At 58.2% G+C, this 21,306-nt stretch overlaps 8 protein-coding genes and 1 non-coding gene across 9 annotated transcripts; 5 read left to right on the top strand and 4 right to left on the bottom strand.

The window, feature by feature from the left end:
• Positions 1–68: 68 nt before the first annotated feature.
• BKA78DRAFT_192508 (uncharacterized protein) lies at positions 69–1,595 on the bottom strand. Its single transcript, XM_066883616.1, has 2 exons — positions 1,076–1,595; positions 69–937 (listed from the first exon to the last, which is right to left on the bottom strand). Exons 1-2 carry the CDS (start codon positions 1,220–1,222, stop codon positions 200–202), a joined length of 885 nt encoding a protein of 294 aa, XP_066741543.1. The 5' UTR covers positions 1,223–1,595; the 3' UTR covers positions 69–199.
• Positions 1,596–1,969: 374 nt separating this feature from the next.
• Positions 1,970–2,650, bottom strand: BKA78DRAFT_355734 (uncharacterized protein; the record flags this gene model as incomplete). The annotated part of the gene is made up of 1 exon (XM_066891956.1): positions 1,970–2,650. One exon carries the CDS (start codon positions 2,648–2,650, stop codon positions 1,970–1,972), a length of 681 nt encoding a protein of 226 aa, XP_066741542.1.
• A 285-nt stretch (positions 2,651–2,935) lies between these two features.
• BKA78DRAFT_322776 (heterokaryon incompatibility protein-domain-containing protein) lies at positions 2,936–4,988 on the top strand. The gene is made up of 2 exons (XM_066889138.1): positions 2,936–3,217; positions 3,262–4,988. Exons 1-2 carry the CDS (start codon positions 2,968–2,970, stop codon positions 4,863–4,865), a joined length of 1,854 nt encoding a protein of 617 aa, XP_066741541.1. The 5' UTR covers positions 2,936–2,967; the 3' UTR covers positions 4,866–4,988.
• Positions 4,989–6,162: 1,174 nt separating this feature from the next.
• BKA78DRAFT_333151 (uncharacterized protein) lies at positions 6,163–7,043 on the top strand (the record flags this gene model as incomplete). The annotated part of the gene is made up of 2 exons (XM_066890056.1): positions 6,163–6,478; positions 6,538–7,043. 2 exons carry the CDS (start codon positions 6,163–6,165, stop codon positions 7,041–7,043), a joined length of 822 nt encoding a protein of 273 aa, XP_066741540.1.
• BKA78DRAFT_192468 (uncharacterized protein) lies at positions 6,936–9,644 on the top strand. The gene is made up of 3 exons (XM_066883615.1): positions 6,936–7,442; positions 7,485–8,184; positions 8,229–9,644. The coding sequence occupies exons 1-3, from the start codon at positions 7,068–7,070 to the stop codon at positions 9,449–9,451; spliced, it is 2,298 nt and encodes a 765-aa protein (XP_066741539.1). The 5' UTR covers positions 6,936–7,067; the 3' UTR covers positions 9,452–9,644.
• A 238-nt stretch (positions 9,645–9,882) lies between these two features.
• Positions 9,883–11,185, bottom strand: BKA78DRAFT_255655 (L-rhamnoate dehydratase-like protein; the record flags this gene model as incomplete). The annotated part of the gene is made up of 2 exons (XM_066885018.1): positions 9,883–10,835; positions 10,882–11,185. 2 exons carry the CDS (start codon positions 11,183–11,185, stop codon positions 9,883–9,885), a joined length of 1,257 nt encoding a protein of 418 aa, XP_066741538.1.
• Positions 11,186–11,354: 169 nt separating this feature from the next.
• On the top strand, positions 11,355–14,454 carry BKA78DRAFT_322770 (fungal-specific transcription factor domain-containing protein). Its single transcript, XM_066889137.1, has 2 exons — positions 11,355–12,963; positions 13,006–14,454. Exons 1-2 carry the CDS (start codon positions 11,411–11,413, stop codon positions 14,048–14,050), a joined length of 2,598 nt encoding a protein of 865 aa, XP_066741537.1. The 5' UTR covers positions 11,355–11,410; the 3' UTR covers positions 14,051–14,454.
• Positions 14,455–16,020: 1,566 nt separating this feature from the next.
• BKA78DRAFT_t149 lies at positions 16,021–16,131 on the top strand. The gene has a single exon. It is a non-coding gene; the product is annotated as a tRNA-Ile (tRNA).
• Positions 16,132–17,793: 1,662 nt separating this feature from the next.
• On the bottom strand, positions 17,794–21,047 carry BKA78DRAFT_192444 (uncharacterized protein). Its single transcript, XM_066883614.1, has 3 exons — positions 20,769–21,047; positions 20,576–20,719; positions 17,794–20,529 (listed from the first exon to the last, which is right to left on the bottom strand). The coding sequence occupies exons 1-3, from the start codon at positions 20,821–20,823 to the stop codon at positions 17,900–17,902; spliced, it is 2,829 nt and encodes a 942-aa protein (XP_066741536.1). The 5' UTR covers positions 20,824–21,047; the 3' UTR covers positions 17,794–17,899.
• Positions 21,048–21,306: the final 259 nt, after the last annotated feature.

Genomic DNA, 21,306 nt, shown 5'->3' with positions numbered 1-21,306 from the left:
AAATATTTGACTCTACAAGGCCTTGGAAGGTGCCGGGCCTTTGTGGTGCGCATTGCACAAAGAGCTTTGTTCATGCCGCATGCAGCGTTGTCGAAGCACACGAATTGCCGATTGCCAGTCTTTCTCTCCATTCAACTTACTCGAAGCGGCCATCCGTGCGGATACTGCACCTCGGCTGCGAACAAGACCACAGCAGACCTCACTTCCCCGTCACCCTCTCCGCCCACTCAGCCAAAAGCCCCTTACCACCGGGCCCCGCCTCATAAATCTGCCTCAGCGTCGGCTTCGCCTCCGCATGTCGTCTAATCTTCTCAAACACGCGCGACGGCGGCTGCGCATGAACCGAGACGTCGGCAACGTTGCGCGAGACGCCGCGGCCGGTCAGGTCGATGTAGGCCAGCGACTTGACGCGCGGCGTGTAGGTGCTCCAGAAGACGTGGCTGGAGATGGCGTCGCGGTGGTTGCGGTCGGACACGTCGATTGTGATGTCGAACTCGCGCGCGGGGAGCGGTTCTGGTGGTTGTGACGGTGCTTCTTCCGAGTCGTTTGATTCTGCGAGCTCCGCCGCCTTTTTGGTCCCGCGCACGAGGGCGTCAAACGACACGTCCTCCTGCGCTTCCTGCCGCTGTACGTCGATGGAATCCAGCGCCTCGAATAGAATCTTGCTGGCGCGCGTCATTTCTTCGTAGCCGCTTTTGCGGCGAGAGGCATCGAGCCTGAACTCTGGGTTCTCCAAGACGTCCTCTCCCGCTTCCTTTCGCTCCCCAATATCCGTCCGCGGCTTCTGTCCCTTGAGCGGATGGTTCTCGGCGGCCTCCGGGTCGGGCAGGATGGGGTCGAGGGTGACGCGCAGAGGCGAGGCCTTGAGGAGCTTGGCGGCGCCGTCTTCATGGCGGAAGATGGCGAGGTAGGTGTGGGGGGCGGGCGTGTGGTCGTGCTGGGAGCGAGCGTCAGCGAGCGAGCAATGAGTGAACGAAGTGAGCGAACGACGAGCGAGAGCCAGAGCGAAAAACGTGGGCGTATGGCCAGCGAAGCGGACAACGTGAGCGAGGTCGAACGACGTGAGCCAACGCACCTTGAGATGCCTAAACATGGTGACCTCGCCAAACTGGCGGAGCACTCTTAAAAACTCGCGGCTCTCGCCAATGGACAGCGGCTTGGGGTGGACCTTGAGGTGGACGGCGCGGACGGCTGCGCCCCAGGAAGAGGAGGCAGAGGCCATTGATTGTGTGAGGTGGTGGGGAGGATTGTACGAATTGGATGGCGGAAAGCGGTGAGATGCGCAAGATTGGATGGCGGACAATAATGGTGGTGGTGGTGAATGAGGTGTTGACGATACCTAGGTAGCTAGGTAGAGCTTGACGCGTAGAAAGAAGCTCGAGCTCCACCATCACGTGCGAGGCTCCATCTGGGTGATCCACCTGGGCTTGGAGCTCCGTTCCATGCTCGCCTACAAAGCTGTAACTGGGTCCATCCATGTACCTGACGATCGCGTATACGGGGCAACTTTAAATAGACGGGCGTACGTACATACGTCAGGGCACGTAGTCAGGCGTGCGTTCTAAATGGAGCGCGCATGAAGAACAGCTGGTGCGCCTTTTGTTGGATTCTAGTCATTGCGCAGCTAGGGGAGAACGTGTGCTGAATGAGCCAGGAGAAACTAGATGTACTGAAAAGGTGTTTGGATTGTGAAGTAGGCAGGCCCACGATCCATGTGAGCGAGCTGCTGAGAACAATGCTTTCTAAAAACCGACGCTTTTGCGTGCCGTGAGAAACGAATTCCGTCCCTAAGTAAAAGCCCAAACCAGCAGGCAGAAATGCAACAAGATGCAGCCGTATTAAACATGTTTCTTCCGATGTACTGTAGCGCTGCCGTCCCGAGCGCATTGGGTATCAAAAGTAATGTGATGCGTAATTTCAAATCCCCCAAAAGCAAATCCAAAAACACCGGGTGAGCTCCTCGCGTAGCTCAATCCCTCGAAATCTTGGGGGCAAGGTGGTGCTTCCGCGGAGCGAGGGCGCGCTTGCGGAAGCGGAGGTCCTTGGAGACGGCTGCGGAGCCTCTGAAGGTGCTGTCGCCGGAGCGCTTGTAGCGGAGGGGATGCGGGAGAGGAACGCTGGGTTTGTGGGCGAGGTCGCACGGCTCGACGTCGTCGCTGGAGGTTGTTGACGAGGCGGATGAGAAGATGGAGTCGTTGCGCGTCGTCAGCACGCACTGGTCGCCCTCGTCGACCATCTTCTTGACCAGGTCGGCAATGTCGCGCATGTGGGTCGAGTCGCACTGTAAGGCCATGTGTGCCTGGCGGCGGTTGCGAATGTGCGCCGGACTGCGGAAGGATGATACGTCGGGAAAGTCGGCGGAGAGCGGAGAGGAGGAGGTGGAGGAGGTGGTTGAAGATGCGCGGTGCCAATCCGGCTCGTCCAGGCAAAAGGATGAGGGTTGGGATCGGATGTTTTGGCGGGCAAATCTCCACGACAGGTCCTCGACGGATGGTGTTGGGTCGCTGCGGGGGTCGAGGGAGAAGTCGTGGGCGAAGTCGTCGGGTGACGAGGTTGGCGACATGCAGGTTGCCCAGAAGGGGTCGCAGTCGTCGGCGTCGAGAGACGAGGGATGGCGCGAGGCGGCTTCGAAGCTGAAGTTTTCAAACATGCTGACTGAGACGTGGACTGGTACGGGAGGGAGGTGAAGAGGTGGATGTGCCGAGTACTTGTAGGCGTATATAGCATGGCGTCCAAGGGGATAGAAATGAGGACGCATCGACCCGGTGAGAGCCAAAGCGCGGCGCGCAGGAGAGGCGAGGCCGGATCGAGTTCCAGAACTTCCTCCCCTAGGGCCCCAGCTCTCACAGTGTGTACATGTACCCAGTGGCGACGGGCATTAGTGGATGAAGAGTCGACATGGTGGCGGCGCCGGTCGAAGTCGACCAAGTCTTGGCCCCAGACGAGAGCGACGGCACCAACAACACCATGGAAAATGTCGCCCTCTGCAACGTCTGCCGCTCCATCTCGCTAACAACCCTTCCAATCGTCGTCTCTCCCTCTCCAGGCTGCGCCTTTTGCTCGCTTGTCCAGGATTCTCTCGCGCAGAGCCGCAGGGTCCAACTAGAGGCTGACGAGTACGACGCCGCCGCACGCCTATCACTTCACCTCCACAACCACTCTCTCGTCGTCTCTGATGGCGTCTTGACCGGCCGAATTCGCCTCTCTGCCCATCCAGGTACGAAGATTGATATTCATTCGGCCACCTGTTGAACATCCCAGACAGCCCGGCCTTTCTCAGCGGCCAAATCGTCTGTACGCCTCCACTGCCCTCGCCAGACTCGCCCGAAGCCTACTCCCTCGTCCAGCATTGGCTTCAGTCATGCATCCTCAACCACCCGCGCTGCAGGGAGACGCTGTCCAACGCCCGCATAGGAAAACTGTCTCCTCTGCTGCCGCTCCGCGTCATTGACGTTTCTTCTCCACGCATCGTCGAGCTGCAGAAGCGAGCCCGATACGTCAGCCTGAGCCACTGCTGGGGCCATCCGGAAAAGCATCCCCTCACCACCACCAAGGCCTCTCTGCCACAGCACCGCCGCCAAATCCCCTGGGATGCCCTCCCGCGGACCTTTCAGAATGCCATCACCGTCGTCCGCCAGCTCGGCCTGCGCTACCTGTGGATCGACTCGCTCTGCATCGTCCAGGACGACGCCCGCGACTGGGAGCAAGAGTCGGCCAAGATGGGCGACATTTACGAAAAGGCCACGCTGACCATTGGCGCCAGCCACGCCGCCGACTCGACCGAGGGCTTCTTTTGGGAGCGCGGCCCTGCGTCATCCGTCACTCTGCCATATCGCGATGCTGCTGGTGTTCAACACGGCCACATGTATGCCTCTCTACTGCCTGACGACTACCGCCACATGTCTCCTGAATTCGGGCCCCTCAGCGAGCGCGCCTGGGCTACGCAGGAGTGGCTCCTCTCGCGGCGCATGCTCTTCTACACGCGCGGCTGCATCGTATGGTCGTGCCGCACCACCACGCTCCGCGAGACGCGCGACGCCTTCTACTCCACCGCACGGAACACGCGGTGGAAAGTAGTGGTGGAAAAGTACTCGGCGCGTTCGCTCACGCACCGCACCGACCGCCTGGTTGCGCTGCAGGGCCTGACCAACGCGCTTTCGCGGCGCAACCGCTCCTGCGTCCTCGGCGTCTGGGACGACGCCCTCGCCGACCAGCTGCTGTGGTTCAGCGTGCGCCCCGCCCAGCGCGCCCTCTGCCCGCTCGCCCTGCCGTCCTGGACCTGGGCGAGCTCGCTGCACGGCGTGCGCTTCCAGAAGATGGCGGGCGCGCGCGCCATGTTTCGCAGCGCGCACGTTGTTGGTGCGCACATTGAAATCACGGGGTTGTTGAAGCCGTTGCCGCCGTTGCGGGCGTGGGACCACTGCGACGAAGACGACCAGGCCGCGGATGATGATGTTGATATTGACGAAGACGTCCGACGCGACGCCCAGCACAACCTCGCGTCCAACGACGCGCGCCACGCCGGCGCGTGGAAGCTAGTCCGCTTGGTCTACGACGGCGTCACCCACCAAACCATTGGCTGGGCAAGTCTAGACGAGGGCGCCGCCCCGGACCAGCCTATCTACTGCCTAGCGCTGCTAGGCCTCAAGACTCAGAACCAGGATTGCGGAAAACCCGAGTTCTACCGCCATTGGGCGCTGCTCGTTGCGCCGCGGGATGGGGTGGGGAGAGGAAATGGAGGGGATGGAGTGAACCAGGAAAAGGAAAAGGAGGAAAACGACGCCTTCATCCGCGTGGGCGTGGCCAAAATCCTCGCCCGTTCCTGGTTTGGTGATGTCAGGATGCGGGAGGTGAGGATTTTTTGAGGAGAGGGAAGTTGTTGTTGCAATACTTGTACTCGTCGAAAAAATCATCTCTATGCGTACTAATGAAGACACGATCAATCTAAACTCTACATAGACATAACATCCTCTTGCTCTCTCCTGATATCTTCAAACTCTCCTATATCCGGTCTCCTGTATTCACCAAACTACCAGTGGTACGCTACCTACTTTGCGGCCCGGGTCACAGAGAGTACACCGGCGCGTTCCGCGCACCATCCCTGGTAAAGAGTGAAGAAAGGAGGGCAGCTCGTGCCGCGGTGCTGGGTGCCAGCATTCCTACCTTCCTACTACTACCACACCTAAGTACTAGCTCAGTGGCGCGGCGTCGCCGGGCTAGGTAGTTTGGTCGTTTGTCAGTGGGTAGATTGACGCGAATCATCACTCGCGTGGTAAATGATGTCTGTCCGGCAGCCCTGGCTGTCGGTGCGTCGAGCACGCACAGATGGAGATGGATGGCCATGACGAATCGCATCCGGATGCGCTGGTTCCCGTGCACTTGTCGGTATCAGTGTCCTCGGTCTTTGATCATTTCTCCGTCTTTGAATTCTTGAGTGGGTTTCAAAGTCGTTCTTCAAAAAGTCTTCACGAGTACCCCCTTTTCCAGCGGTCTCCCAGGAGTCGATGAAGCAAAGGTTACGATGACTCGACGGTAAATAAGCAATAGCCCAGCGCGCTGATCCCTCGCCGAGGCGTGAGTACGTCCCCGGTAAACGCCATGTGCCAAACGGCCCGTCGCCCGCCGACAATCACTCCAGTCGCGGGAGATGATGGCGCTGCGGGGGGCACGAGACGAGCCGCGGGGGACGATCTGTATCTCAGCCTTGTCGTGCGGTAGGGGAGATGTCCGCGGGCGGTGTGCAGAAGCCATGTAACGTCTGATGATGCTCGATGAAGATTTGCCTGCTCTTGAGAAGAATCTTGCAGACTTTGATTGGAGAAAGGGAGACGAGGTGTTGTCGATTTTTGGTCGTCCGCTCCCGCAGGCCTGGTCCCTGCAGCCCGGAGTAGCGCGCATCTTATCGATCGAGATAAGGGGCCGTTCCTCGCTCGGCGTGTCGTTCGCAGACGTCACGTCACTCCAACTGCGTACATACTGCTGTTCGGTTGCTGTCCCCAACAAGACGTGTCCCCAAAAGTGAAATGCGGCCAGCGGTGGCTTTCAGACTGAGCCGGATGTCTTCACTATAAAGGCGAGTAGAACTTGACTTTGTTTCGGAGAGACCTTTCTCGAAGAACAAGCAGAAGACAAAAAGAAGACAAACCTCTCTCCACCATCATCATGGCATCCCCACCACCACCCAGCAACAGCGGTGGCTTCTTCCGGCCAACAACACCCCCCGCCTCGTCCGTCGCGTCCTCGTCCACGGTCGGCTCCTCCCTCCCGCGCCCGCGCTCCAAACCGCTCAAGACGGGCGGCTCCAAGGAATCGGCCTTCATCCGGTACGTCGACGAGCGGCTGCGGCAGGCACAAAGGCGCTTCGCGAAGCGCGGCAGCGAGACGGCGGTGCAGGGTGACGTTACGGGATACGGCAGTTTCGGCGAGGCGAGCAGGGAGCTGGTCGCGTTGGTCGAGGTGGTGTGGGTGAGCGGGACGCGTAGGCCTGCCTGATCTTTGTCCAGAATGAAGCGGAAAACTGATGACGTATTTGTTTAGCAAGCCTGCAAATTGCATACCTCCTCACCATCGCCGACCTGGTCAATACGTTTGTGGAGGGCTTTGATGCGCCCTCGCCCAAGGCGCTTTTTCGTCTGCTGGCCAAGCTCGACCACGCCTTTGCGTCGCTGCTGCAGGGGCGCGACGTGGAGACGGGCGAGGAGCTGCCGGGCTTCGACGGGACCGCACGGCGCGTCAACGCGACCGAAAAGGTGCGCATCTGGAGCATGGTGCAGCGGACGCGGCACACGGTTGTGGGCGTCATGGCGAGGTATGAGCCGGGCGGTGCGGAGAGTGAGGACGAAGACGAAGAGTCCAAGGCGGAGGAGAGCGGCGACGAGTTGGAGCTAGATCTGGACGTGGATGAAGAGTTTGGGCCGGCGGAGCAAGAGGGCGCGTGGGATTTGCACGTTGCCAAAGTTTATGATAGGACGGTCGTTGAGCTGGGAGATGCGTTGACGAATGCGGGGCCGCCGATTGGCATCAATCTTAGGACGGAGAATTGAGGACTGAAAGAGCAGAGACTGGGCATGGGTGGTGCAGTAAAGAGGTTGCGATGGCTACGCCGACGTTTCGATGTGTTTGTTTCGACACTCGACCTCGACACCACCATCACCAAACACAATCTCGCCATGCCTACTCACCACGGCACGCGGACCAAAGTGAGTCTGATCATTGCAGACCTCGACAGCACCACCACAAAGGAGCCTGAAAACATTCGAGGCCACAGCGAGGTTGCCAAAAGGGCTTTGGAACGCAGCGAAAACGACTTTAAAAATGGCCGCGAGCTCAAAGAGAGCTTCATTCCTCTCGACGGCGATGATTTCAACACGCTCCATTACCTGGGACAGGACGCGTACATGCCCTTCATGATGGTGCGCGCAGGAAAAGAACTTCGCCCAAATGTAAGCTGATCCGTCTCTCTCTGAACTCACTGACATGTTTAGCCCTCTCTCAAACGCGTCTATCACCCCAATCCCGTCCGCAATGCAATCTATGCTCGAGTCCTGGGCCATTCACCGGCCGACGTCATTCACACGCCTCATGCCTTGGCCATCCGGCTCGACATTTCGGAGCAGACGTTCTTGAAAACCAACTTGCCGGCAAACGACATGAAAATCGACATTTTCTTCAACGGCAAATTCACCAATGCGACCACCGTCCCGGCGCGCTCCATCAAGGACAAGAAGCCCTTTTTCGTCTTTGGCGGCTTGCGCACTCATTACATGTTGGAGCGACCTTGGGTCGTGCTGCCTCGCGACAAGAACGCAGATGGCACGCAACGACGTGCTGCGCCGCGCACAGAGACGTCCCAAGACCGCTGGAACGAGCTGGCCCAGGCCATTTCGGAAGAGGTTGACCTCCGAGCCACCCAAGGACGCACACCTGTTGTCGAGTACCTCGATGCGCTCTCGAAGCTGCCCATGCCGCCCGAGATGGACCAGTGGGACGAGCGCGACACGCACAGGTATAGCGTCATTGACGTTGTGCTGTCGTATGGACATGGACGAAAGGATGGGGCCAACGCGGCGTATCTGACCAAGCCGACTCGCCTCAGGCCGCGTCCCAAGGCTTCGCAAGGTGTGCCGCCAGCGCCCGTCTCTCGCCAGTTGGACGACATTGTCGAGGAGAAGCTATCTAGATCAAGTGGGTGCTCTTCAATGTTGTGTGGCGTACGCTAATTGTTGTAGTATCTGACATACACATTCGCAAAGACCACAATGTGGTCACCAGCTCTGAGCAACTGCCCAAATACCTGACGGGCGCAATGGAAAAGGCAGGTCTCGGAGTGCAGACGACTGCTGAGCAGGCCAGCCGCTGGTCCACGGCGAGCGCCATGTTGAAAGACGTGTTGGATCGTGGAGAAGAGACCACCAAGACGGAGCCATCGACTCCACTGCGAGGGTTGCCTCCACCCATCAGCCCGCCGCGGTCATCTCTCTTTACTGGTAGCCGACTGAGAGAAGTCACATTGCCGTCCGACTTTGACGTCCCAGACCTCAAATTACCTCCTGCAGCCACGCCTTCTTCACTCGTTCGCGACACTTCTAGAATGTCTCTCCAATCGCCGTCCTCACGGGTCACGCGCTCTGGAAACCGCTACAACATCAGTTCCGGCAGTCCTCGAAAGCGCCGCCGCACGTCAAGCACGAGCTCCGCCAGTCCCACCAGCATCGGCATCAGCAGCCGCGGCATCTTCACCACGGCCGGCAGCGGCACCGACCTCTCAACCCGCACAGCTCCCCTCAAGCAATTCGTCCACCCCGACGCGCTGATGCCGCCGCCCCTGTCGCCTCTCAAGTCGTTCGGGGACTTGCTGCTGGAGACGCCAAAGAAGGACAAGTCCACGCGCGTCGTTTTCAAGCTCGGCGGCGCGCTCGTCCGCACGGCCAATGTGCCTACCCGACTGCTGACGTCCATGCCGCCGCCCTTGACGACGCCCTCGAGGAACCCAACACCGACGCCCGCCCGCCGCATCGCCCGCGCCCGTCCGTCTCGCGCCAAAAACGCCGGCAGAGGCTCGACAACGACGACGACCGCCACGCCATACACGCTCTTCCCGAACCCCTACACAGCCCCCGCCCTCGCCAGCCCCTTCGCCACAACCACCACAACGCCCAGCACACCACCCCGGTCCCGCAAGCCGCGCGGCTCGGAATCCTCGCCAGTCAAGGCGTCGGCGGAGCGCCAAGCCGCGAACGAAGCGGCGTTCCGCGCGTTTGTCGACCCGCCGCTGGCCCGCGATGCCGCCGTGTCGTACAGCGCGGTGCGCGCCGCGTGGCGCGGCTCGCAGTGGACGCAGGGCATGGAGAGGGGGGCTGGCGGCGGCGTTGTCAGGCAGATACGGACGGAGAGGGGCGGCGAGTTTGGGGAAGAGGGTGTCGTGTTGGGGGTGCGGTTTGTGGTGTTTTGAGTGGGGAGTGGTGGACTTGGGCCGTCGAGGTTAAAGGTCCCAGCAAAGCTCAGTTGACAAAATTCCCAGGGGTTGCTCTCTGGTCTGGCCTCGACTTGGTCGTCACGGAGGGGAATGATGGGTGGGTTGGCTATTCTTCTTCACGCACAGGAGATGACGCATTGATGGAGGGTTCTGATGTGCTGTTCTTCTCTCCACCACTTGCTCTGTTGCCTGTCCTTTCTTGCTTCCTGGCGTCCTCTGCTCCTTGCTCGAAGATACCCCTTGCAAATCCGTTTGCTCCAATAGCTTCCAAAGAAAAGATGGCCAATTGAAATTACTTCTTCCAATACGACTGACGATCTGTAGACCACCAACGCCAAAGATGACTCGTCTCCTTCAAATCCATGGTTTCTATGGGAATCGTGACGCCTGTACAATCCTCGTCTAGTCTACTTGTCTTCTACGTTGTCATCCTGCGGCAGCGTCAGGGCCTTTTTAGGCGCCGGATTCAAGATGCCCGCAGCATCGATCAGGGGGGCCCGCGGGTTGATCTCCAGCCCAAACCCCGGCTTGTCAAGCACCGCCACGTCAAGGTAGCCATTGACCGGAATGGGCTCGTTGACAAACAAGTCGCCAAACACGGGCAGCACGCTCTTGCCGTCGGGCGAGTTGGCCAGGTACTCTTGGAACGGCGAGTTGGCCTGCGACACGACAAAGTGGTAGCTGTAGGGCCCGCTGGCGTGCGGCACGACGGGGATGTCGTAGGCGGCCGCCATGGCGCTGACTTTGAGGAGTTCGGTCAGTCCGCCTACCCACATGACGTCGGGCTGCAGAATGTCCAGGTTGCGGCCCTCGACCAGCTTGCGGAAGCCGTAGCGCGAGTACTCGTGCTCGCCGGTTGTGAATTTGATGGTGGGGTGCGCGCGCTTGAGCAGCGCGTGGCCGTCAAAGTCGTCGGGCGACAGACACTCCTCCCACCAGTTGATGTTGAGGTCCTTTGTCTTTTCGACCAGCTCGATCGTGTACGGCACATTCAAACTCATGTAGCAGTCGACCATGAGCGGGAAGTCGGGGCCCACCTCGGCGCGCTTCTGGCGGAGATAGTCAATGTTCTTGCGCATGCCTTCAAAACCCTCGCCCGGGCTGTAGGGCAGCGCGACCTTGCCGCCCCAGAAGCCCATGCCTTTTGCCGAGGCGGGCTCCGGGCCGGTGCAGTAGAAATTGAGGCGCTCGCGCGTCGCGCCGCCGATGAGCTTGTAGACGGGCTCGTTGCGGATCTTGCCCAGCAGGTCCCAGATGGCCAGATCGATGACGGAAATCACGGCCACGGGCAGTCCTTTGCGGCCGTAGAACATGGAGGCGCGGTACATTTGCTCGAAAAGGTGGTTGGTGTCGCGAGGGTCTATCGTTGGTAAGTATGGATTATAAACAAGTCAGTGTACACTTACCCGCTCCTATGAGAAACCTCTCAAAATGCTCAGCGACCAGCCAGCATGCTGGAGGTCCTCCGAATCCCGTCGCAAAACCGGTGGTCCCGTCGGTGGCTTCTAGCTCGACGCAAAACGACCCAAGCACGTTGATGCCCCAGGATGTCCGCGACTTGCGGTAGGCCTCGTATCCCGACATGGGCGTCGAGATTTTGGTGTCGATGAGCCAATGGCCGCCCTTGACATTGTGGTAGTCGCCGCCAGAGCCGACGCCCTGGATGACAAAGGTGCGAATCTTTTTGATGGTGGGGAAGCGGGAGGTCATGGTGGATAGTGGAGAGATAGTGGACGGAATTGGAGCATGGCTTGCTGCGTATTTGACATGGTCAAAAGATCTCGGGGGTTGTGGTGTTGAAGGCCGAGTCGGCAGAGTGTGGAGTTGGGTTGACGCTGGACCCTCCCCCGCATTTGACCCTCGTCGGGCTATCTTCCCACGAACGGATAACACGACACCGAACCATCTCTCCACCATGCCAACCACGATTCCGCCATGGTGACGCTTGCCATATCCGAGTCGGCGCAGAACCAGCCGCTACCACCGCTGGATGTCTCGCCAAAGGCCAATGACAGCATCCCCGACGACGACCTCCTCGACGACGCCGAGCCCGACGACGAGAGCGACCATGACGACTCCAAGTCGACGTCGCGCAAGCGCAAGCGGCCCATGTCCGTCTCGTGCGAGACATGCAAGCAGCGCAAGGTCAAATGCGACAGAGGCCAGCCCAGCTGCGGCTGGTGCGCCCGCAATTCGCAGCCTTGCGAGTACAAGGAGCGCAAGAAGCCTGGCCTACGCGCCGGCTACGGGAGAGAGCTCGAGGCCAGGCTGGATCGTCTGGAGGACATGATCCAGCGCCAGCAGTCGACCATTGCCCAGTTGGTCGACAAGCCGCCCGTCGTACAAACCACTCCCCACGTTCCAAAGCCCGAGACCGCCCTGTTTCTGCAGAAGCCCTCGACGTACTACCATGGCCGCCACCATTCCATCTCAGCCCTACCCTCGACCTACAACAACAACAATCCTCCCTTGGAATCTCCCACGCTCAACATTGACCACCCGCAGCTCCAGCCCGCCATCAGCCACCAGGAGCCCGACTTTCCTCCGTACGACCTGTTGTATGCGCTCGCGGATCTGTACTTCAAGCACATCAACACGTGGTGTCCAATTCTGCACCGCCGGTCGACATTGGACAGGCTGTTTGGGTCAGTCTCCCTGGACGAAGCAGACCGCATCCTCTTGCATGCCATTGTCGCAACGACGCTCCGCTTCTCCACGGACCCCCGCCTGACGGCCGAGAACCGCGAGCGCTACCATTCCATCTCCAAGCAAAAGGTCCTGCTCTATGGATTGGAGAATAGCTCGGTCAAGGCGCTCCAGGCGCTGGTGATATTGGCGTTGGATCTCGTCGGATTCTCCAACGGGCCTCCGGGCTGGAATCTGCTGGCGCTCATTACGCGGTCTGTGGTGCAGCTTGGACTTGCCGTCGAAAACACGTCGAGCATAGTGTCGCCAAATGTGCCGTCAATCTACACCCTGAGGGCCATGGTGCTGCCGGAGCCGGGCGACTTTATCGACGATGAAAACCGGCGGAGGCTGTTTTGGATGGTCTATCTTCTCGATCGATATGCCACGGTTGCCACGGCGTTTGAGTTTGCGCTCGATGAAAAGGAAATTGACCGCAAACTCCCGTGTCGTGACGAGTACTTTATCCGCAACCAAGCCGTGGAAACGCGCTGGTTCCACACGGTCAAGCGGACAGATTACTCGCTGAACAAGCCCGAAAACCTTGGATCTTTCTCGTATTACGTGGAGCTTGTTGGCATCCTGTCCCAGATACACCAATTTCTCAAAAAGCCGGTCGACATTGGCTCGTTGACCGACGTCGAGAACTGGCAGCGCGAGTTTAGGGAGCTGGACAATGCCTTGGCTTCGTGGAAGTTTGGGTTGCCCGGCGAGTTTGGCAACATGTCGAGAATCTATGGCAACTCAAAGGGAGAGCCTCCTGTTGATGGGAGTTGGATCATGCTGCACGCCGCCTATCACACGTAAGTCTGCGCCATATTGTTGGAACCGGCTAACGTTTAAAGGACTGTCATTCGTCTCCATTCGTCCGCTGCTTATCCCACAACTCGCTCTCCCATCTTCACCCCCTCCTACACAGCAATACAACGCTGTCTGACGGCCGTCGAATCAATTTCGGCACTCAATGACTACGTCAGATCGCACGCGCTGCTCTCCACGCTCGGAACGCACTTTGCCTTTTCTCTGTGGGTCGCGGCGCGCGTGCTTCTCGTCCACGGCTCCACCATCGAGCATCACGTCGACCCGGCCATCACGCCGCTCGTCGACACGCTCCGCGAAATGGGCCACTACTGGCGCGTGGCCGAACGCTACGCCACGCTGCTGCAGCGCGTGCTGGACGAGTACCGCGCCAGCCAGAGCGCGTCGGCCGCGACAAGCGGGCCCTCTGCGCCCAGCGGCAGCGCAACCGCCGGTCCCGACCAGCGCACCACGCCGTCGAGCGTCAAGATTCTGTCCGACATGCGCCGCTGCGCGTTTGATCTCGACTTTTTGATATCGCGGCAGCCGCGCCTGCAGCAGCATGCGCCGCCCTCGCAGTCGCCCTTGAGTGGAGGTCCCAATGGCGCGTCGCCACATGGCAGTAATCACCTCACTGCTCACTCGACGCATGCGCACAATCCGAACCACCATCATGCCCAAACGTCCGCTCGCTTTCCTGCTGCCATGACGCCGCATCCCGCTGCGGCGGCCGCCGCCGCGCGCACGCCCGCCCCCAATGAACTCGAATACCTCGACGTCTTCGACTTTTTCAACATGCCGCGGTTGCCCGTCAACGGCGTCGGCGGTGGCGGTCCTCCACCCGCTGGCCAGGTCCTGGATCACGCTGCTGCGTCTGGCAGCAGCACCGCGGGGACGGATATCAGTCATGGTGATGGCGGCGGCGGCGGCGCAGGGGGAGGTGGTGGCGGCGCGGGAGCAAGCTTGAACCATCACATGGGCTTGACTGGGGGTGGCAGTGGCATGGGCGTGGCGGATGGGTTCAACATTACCCATTTCATGGTCGATGCGAGTGCGGATTGGTTCATGAAGGGGGGCGCCGCGGCGTCGTGATTGATATATCGACCGAGGTAAAAGGGGGCAAGGAGGAAAAGTTGACTGCACAGTGGCAGGCAGGCATTCTGCAATTCACCTAGCCGGGGTGGTTTTGCGTGGGGCCCCACGTGGCAAGTGAGTGGAGGGAGGGGAGGATATAGGGCGTATATTGCTTGTACAGACAGACAGCAGACAGACAGCTTCGATGCCATGTAGCTAGGTAGCCAGCTGTGAGTGAGTAGTTTGTGGATTAGCCGCGGCGATGTCGATGTTGATGGAATGGCCGACAGGTCAAGATGCGTATGTATCTACCGTACCTGCTGAGTGGTAGTGGGCTCAAGTCAAAGCGAATGTGTGACAAAGTTGTTTAGGTTGCCTACATACGTGTCCGTAGATGTGTGTGTATAGTAGTCTGTCTACATACGTGTATCTAGTACAGTCTTGTACAGTAAGTACAGCGTGCCCATCTCTCAGCAAGATGGGTTTGTAGAGCTCCAGACGTCAGTGACGGGGGGCGGCGGCGCAAGACGACAGACAGACAGCAAACGCCCGGCCAGCTATGTACTTATGTAGCCTTCTATGCCTGACCGTCCATCATCTGCAACCCGCTCCAACCGAATCGTTCTTCCCAAACCTACTACTATACACGCGCGCTCCACATTTTGCTCTTTCCCGCTTCATCATCATCATCATCATCATCATCATCATCATCATCATCATCATCGCTTCTCTTTGTGCAGTGTAGTGTATAGCTAATGCCTAATCCCAATCCCCCCCTCCCTCTTTTTTTTCTTGGTTCAGTCTCTTCTTCGATTGGGTTAGTTCAGTTGGGTTGGGTTGGCACTCGCTCGCTCGCTCCCTCCCTCGACGGAAGAAAGAAAACGAGACGAGACGGGGCAAGTAGAGACTCAGATGTCGCGCCCCGCGCAGTGCAGTGTGCATGGAAAGCTGCGGAGCACCGGAGCAGAGTAACCACCTCAATCGGTACACGTCAGTCAGTCGGGTGGTTTGTTGGATACCCAAGTGGGCTGGCTACAAGTAGGCGGCGCGGCGCGGCGTGGTGATGGTTTGAATCTACTAAATAGCCGGACTTGTTTGGTTGGAGAGAAGGAGGGAGGGTGGGGTGGAGCGTGCTGTGGTATTCTCTTTTGTTTTTTCCCCCTCGTGCTTTCCCATTTCTACTTCTTGAGCATGTACATACACCAAAGACATGTATGTTTTTACTTCTTCTTCTTCTTCTTCTTCTTCTTCTTCTTCTTCTTCTGCGTCAATCTTATTTAAACTAGTCAGTAGCATCACTACCCGCTTGAGACTAGTCAAGCAGAGCAGGGGTGAGGAGAGGGGAGGAGAGGTGAAGGAAGAAAAGAAAAGAAAAGCTGTGTGGCAGCGCCGCCTGCTTGCCTACCTGCCTGCCCGCTAAAAGAAGGTTTTCAGGCTGGCTAGCTAGCTACATAGCTAGAGAGTTGCTGCATTTCTTTTCCTTTGAGCCATCAACCTTCATCTTTCAAGGATGGGGCAGACGAACGAATATCTTCTGGTCGAAAACGGCCTCGGAATTACTTGTCTCTCTCTTTTTTCCTCCTCCAATGCATCGCACGCAGGCAGGTAGAGGCTGTATGAATGCATGCTTGCACGCATCAAAACAGCCCACGCACCCTCAGCCGCCATCCTACTACACTGTCCCGATCCTCTCTCTCTCTCTTTCTCCACAAGAGATGTCGATTGTCGTGTCGGCAAAATGGTCAATCGACCAATCTCGGCCACCCACGCTCGGCGCTCATCCCCTCGCGCTAACCCCAACTTGGCAATTTTCCAGCACCCATGGACCTCTCTCATCACGTCACATCTCCACAAAAAAAAAAAAAAAAAGACTCCTCCCCTTTTCCCTTCCCTTCCCGACCTTCCCCCCCACCCCCTTTTTTTTCACATCATAAACTTTGCCAGCAACGCCGTTTCCCATCAACACCCCATAACCCCCATCTCGCACAGGTCGCTTAGCTCAGTTGGTTAGAGCGTGGTGCTAATACTGGCGGTTCTCGACACAACGAGGATCTTGAAAGATAACGCCAAGGTCGCGAGTTCGACCCTCGTAGTGACCAGCCTGGTGGAGAGGGGGTGCGTGTGGATGTTGTTCTTTTGCTTTTTGGTGTTTTGGGGGGAGGAAGGGGGAGGGACGGGGAGGTGGTGGGTAGGATGCGATAGTGAGGGTGAAGGGAGGAGAGAGACTGTTTTGCTGGAAAGGTCGGGCGTGCGATAGATAGTTCGAGTGTGCATGCTGCAGACAGATCTGATGACATGGTGGAGACGCGGTTGAATCTGCAGAAAGGGGAGGTTGATGTGGTAGACAAGGAAGCGAAGCGGTAGTCTACGAGTTTGAAGACTCGAGCAAATGCATCTGTTGATGTGTGAGATAGCGAGACAGTAAGATGAGACAGGAAGATGAATGGACTATGTAGGATTAAAATCGAGTAAGATGAGGTAGGTAACTTTTCAAAATCCACGCTTGCTTCCGCGACGACGACGACAACAACAACAACAACAACGATGACGACGACAACGCAGCGTGCGGGTCAGATGTCGCCGCCTCGACGCTCCACCAGCCACACAGCACACCTAAGCAAGCCAATGCCAACACCACGAGTGCTTGCTTTGTAGATGGATGTTGTGCAAGACTTGGCACATCCCGCGTCCACATCCGCTCCTCCAACCGCCACTGAAGAGCGCAGCACAGAGACATACATACGCAATGACATAGAATGAAGGACAAGAAGTAGCGGGATTACACAAAAAGGTCGCAGGTGGGTGGCTGGGTGGGTGGACCCAACATATGTACTGGGAAAACAGAGCATGCATCCTTCAAAAAGCAAAATCGAAAAAAAGAAAGATCCGAAATTTTTCCAAAAAAAGACACCACGCCTCTACCGAGAACCATCTCTTCTTGATTGATAGGGATATCGAGAGACGACGAGAGACGCACAAGGACCCGCTGCACGTTCCGTTCCGTTCCAATAATGCACCACCTCCCCGGAGACGAGACGTGCAGGGTATTGGCGGGCCTTGCTTCATGGCGACTGACAACTACTGACTTTGAGCTACTACATACTATTAGATAAGTACCTATATGTGTGTGCTGAGACTGTGCCGTCCGCATGAAAACGGGGAAAGATTCAGACAAGGGGAAAAAGGAAAGATATGAAGCCGCTTTCGTAGTCACATACGGTGGGTGGTAGTTGGTGGTCGGTATAGATGGGACAGATGCAAGGGTTTCGCTAGACAAAAAGGACAACGACGTGTCAGACAAGGAGAGACAGAGAGAGATCGGACAACAGAAGGAGGGAAGAGATTCCAACGCAGATGCGACGCACGCAACAAAGATTCGACTGGCAAGCAGGCTGGCTGACTACGGAAGAAGAAGAGAGAAAGACTCGGCAGGGGCAAACAAGGGCAAACTAGAGAAACGAAAAAAAACCAAAAAAAAGATTCAAGGCACGACCGAGTACGTGAAATGCTCAAGACGACTCTGCTGTACCAGTCGTCGAGCCCATCTACTACGGACCGTGAGTACTGGGTATCTGCTTGAAAGAGATGATGTGGGTCGAGGGAAGTTGAGGAGAAAAAGCTTCAACCAGCGACCAGTGGATGCAAAATGCACCATGAACCAAAAGAAAACTAGAAACAAAGGGGGATGAAGGGCGGCGGAGCTACCCGCAAGGCAAAACAGTCTCTTTCCAAATCATCAAGTGTGAAACGGACCTAGCGTAGGTACCCGCCGCAGCGCTAGCACAAGCGTGTCGACCTCCACCCTCCATCGTCAACTTTTGCAAAGGAAAGCCGTGTTGTTGCACAGTTGCCACGTGAACAGCCTCGCTACTCTTTGGTCTCGGCAGACTCGCTGCCTGCACTCGCCGTCGCAAAGCTGCTGCCCTGGGCTTGCGTCGTGTCGCTGCCACCAACACTGTTACTCCGGTCGCCGTCGGCACCGCTGTCATTCTTGCCCTCCAACCCTGAAATGGCCAGCCCTTTTTGCGGGTCCTCGTCGACTTCTTCGATGCGCGATGGGTTGACGCCATTCTCCTCGGCGCTCTCCTCGCCAGCCATTAACGCCGGAGGTCTCTGTTGCATGGCGCGCGCCTTGGAGAGGGAGATGGTCTTTTGCTGGTAGGTGCTGATGACTTCTTTGCTGTCGTCGCGGTCGATGGTGGCCTTGACCAGAGCCGCCATCCAGTCGCGCCCTTGCTGCAAGCTGTCGACGGCAAAGTAGTGGACGGTCGGCTTGGTAAAGTTGACGGCCTTGGACAGACCGCTGCGCGGCGGGACGAGCTTGAAGATGAACATGCCCGAGGCATCATCCTTGCCTTCTCCAATAGACGCAGATGTCGGGATTGATGCATTCATGGGCGAGCTGGGAGAAGACTTGGCTCCAGTCATGGCAGCGTGTATGCCAGTGATGCGCTCGTCGTTTGCAGGAAGCACGCGGTGGCCCGAAATGTCGATGAGGCCTTTTTCAGCAGTGTCATCTTCGGCGTAGTAATACGAGAGGCGGCGTCCGCGCAGGACAAACAGGCGAGTCTTCCACGTCGTCATGAGATTGGACGAGCGCTTCTTCATCCAGCCACTGTATTCGCAGCCCTTGATTTGCTCCGCCGGGGGCTTTTGTTCCAAGCCTCGCTGGTATGCGCTCGTTTCCTTTTTCGACTTGCGTCGGGGTGCGGTACCAGTGGACTGCATCGAAGTGCTGGTGCCTTGTCTCAGAACGTCAGGCGCAGACTCTCCGTCCAAGCTCTTGGATCCATGCGACGGCGTGCCGCTAGAGGTGGTGCGCACCGGAGAGTTTAGTGGAGAGTCCTTGACTGGTGAGGGTGGCGGTTTCCGAGCACCGCTCAGGGTTCCAGCAAGCGCGTCTGAGATGGCTCTCAGACCAGTTGGACGTGCCTCTTTTGGATATCGCTGTATGGCTGGAGGGGGCGACGCTCTTCCTTGGGAGGACTGATCGCTTCCTTCCAGCAGGTTTGGCGACGAGGCAATAGCATCAATGCTCGGGGTTCCGTAGTCCAACTTGGTAACAATGTTGGCCCGCTCCTTGATGGGCTTGGGACCATGGCGCAATTCTGGGCCGCTAGCAGTACGCGAGTTTTTCGCGCGGTTCGACGGAAACAAGCCTTTTCCAGAGAGAGCAGCATCGGTAAAGTCGCGAATCGAGTCGCTACTGCCAATGCGGCTGTGGCGTCGAAAGGTTGAGAGGCGCCTACCGCCCTCGTGAGAATAGCTCGACTCTCTGGAATGGCTCGAGCTGGGCGCCTTGCGCAAAACATTCTTTTGCTTGCGATTTTCGAGCTCGCCTCCAGAAAAGTAGCCTCGGTCCAAATCTGGGGTGATGACCTTCAAGGCGCTTTCCCGTGGACTCGACTCGGTCGTGCCGTTGAGCTGCTCTCCCATTGACCAGCTGTGGTCAAAAGAGCCCTGCTTCTTGTGCGACTGCGGCGTGGGCACGGTGACCTTGACAGGACCGGCAGTCTTTGGCGTCGAGCCTCCAGCAGCAAAATCAATGGAAGAGTGCCGCCGGCTGTGGTTGAGGTCCCGGACTGACGCTGCCGACGGGCGGCGGGAAGAGGCCGCCTCCGACGGTTTCTTGGACTGGGAAGAGCTCTGCCTCGAGTGGCGCTGTTTGCTCGACGGCCTGCCATTGGACTCCATCAAGCTGGGGATCCTCGGGAGAACCGTTCCTATCGAGGTGCTACGATGTCGAGCGTCCGAAGGGCGTCGGCTGGACGACGAGCCGTCGGTGTAGGCCTGGGAATTCCGCGCCAACTCTGCAACCTCTTCCTGCAAACTCCGAATCTTTTGCCAAATCTTGAGACGTGGGCCAATGGGACCGAGATCAAACTCCTTCATGAGCAGCGATTGTTGGTCCATTCCCAAGAGCACCTCGCCCGAGATTTCCTGCTCCTTGAAGACATTACACTGCCGAATGTCGACACCCTCGTCCTCCAGCCACTCGGCAACGCGTTGGGGTGTCCAGGCGCGGACTTCGAAAAGCGTGTACAGGCCCTGCTCCTCTTCGTCCGTCTCGTGGCCGTTGATGTAGGACAAACGGTGGTCAACGTGGCTACTGCTGTATTCGCTAGAACTGTCGCCTCCAAATCGTAGCGATCGTTCGTGACTCGTGCCGCGGGGAGTGGTAATGTCTGTCAAATGCTCATCTATTACATTTAGAGTCTCGTTCATGACTGGGCTCCTCTGGTCTCCTGGAATCAAACCTCGGCCTGCTTGGGTATTGGCTCCGGCGGTTGCCTGGCCAATGGCATTTGGGTGTGACTGACCAGTGGAATCATTGGGGGCTGTATCCTGGGAAGAAGATGTCTGCTGTCGCTCCAAACCGGCATTGGTGGCCTCGTCCGCGGGTGGGGGTGGAAGGTCTTTGGAGGAGTCGGCGGCTGGAGGGGCTTTGGAGCGAAAGGGAGCGGCGAAGCCGGTGCGCGGTGCCAATTGCGTGTATACTGTCGCATGTTAGGGTGTTGTGGTTTGTGTTGGCGCGGAGCTCACCTTCGGGGAAGAGGCCACTGAGACCGTTTTGCTGGTGCCTACCGAGGAACCAGCCGTCGCCAAAGTCGTCGTCGCGTTCGATGAGCTGGATGCGGTCGCCGCGCTTCATGGTCAGCTCGTCGGGGCTCCGCGCGGTGAAGTCATCTACGGGCGACGTCAGCAGAAGTGAGGGGAGCGAGAGGCTGCAACGTACGGATGACGAGCAGCACATCGCCAGGCCTGGCCTGGTCCGTCTGAGATGGTGACATGGTGGTGAGGAGAAGTTGGGTTGGGAGAGGTGGAAGCGGGAGAGGCGCGTCCCGTCGGAGAGGGAGAGATGAGCTGGGACGATCACAAGGGTCGGGGTCGGGGTTGGGGTTGGGCGAGGGTGAGGGCGGCAGCAGCGGGCATGGCTTGGTTGGCGATGGCTTCGCGGCGGAGGAGCTCGCGCGCTCCCGGTGATGAAGAAGAAGAGGATGTGGTGGTGAGGTGGTGATGGTGTTGTCAGGGCGGCGAGGTTCACGTTCCCTTGGGCGAATAGTGGGCGCGGGCGGCACGACGGGCCCAGTAGCCAATTACAACCTCATCCTCGCCAATCTACTGCATGACGGCATCCCTCCCTCTCCACAATCCGCAATCCACACTTTTGTCCAGCGCATCGTGCTTCTAATTATCGCGACGCGCCCTGGTCGCTTCCGTTTTCGCCCAGACCGCCTGTGCTACCTCAAACGACTCTCTACATGCGCCTTCCA

The sequence above is a fragment of the Phyllosticta capitalensis genome (genome assembly GCF_038381095.1).
Source record: "Phyllosticta capitalensis strain CBS 128856 chromosome Unknown BKA78scaffold_9, whole genome shotgun sequence".
Taxonomy (NCBI): domain Eukaryota; kingdom Fungi; phylum Ascomycota; class Dothideomycetes; order Botryosphaeriales; family Phyllostictaceae; genus Phyllosticta; species Phyllosticta capitalensis.
Note: the sequence above shows the minus strand (reverse complement) of the source record. Positions and strands in the feature narration are given on the sequence as shown.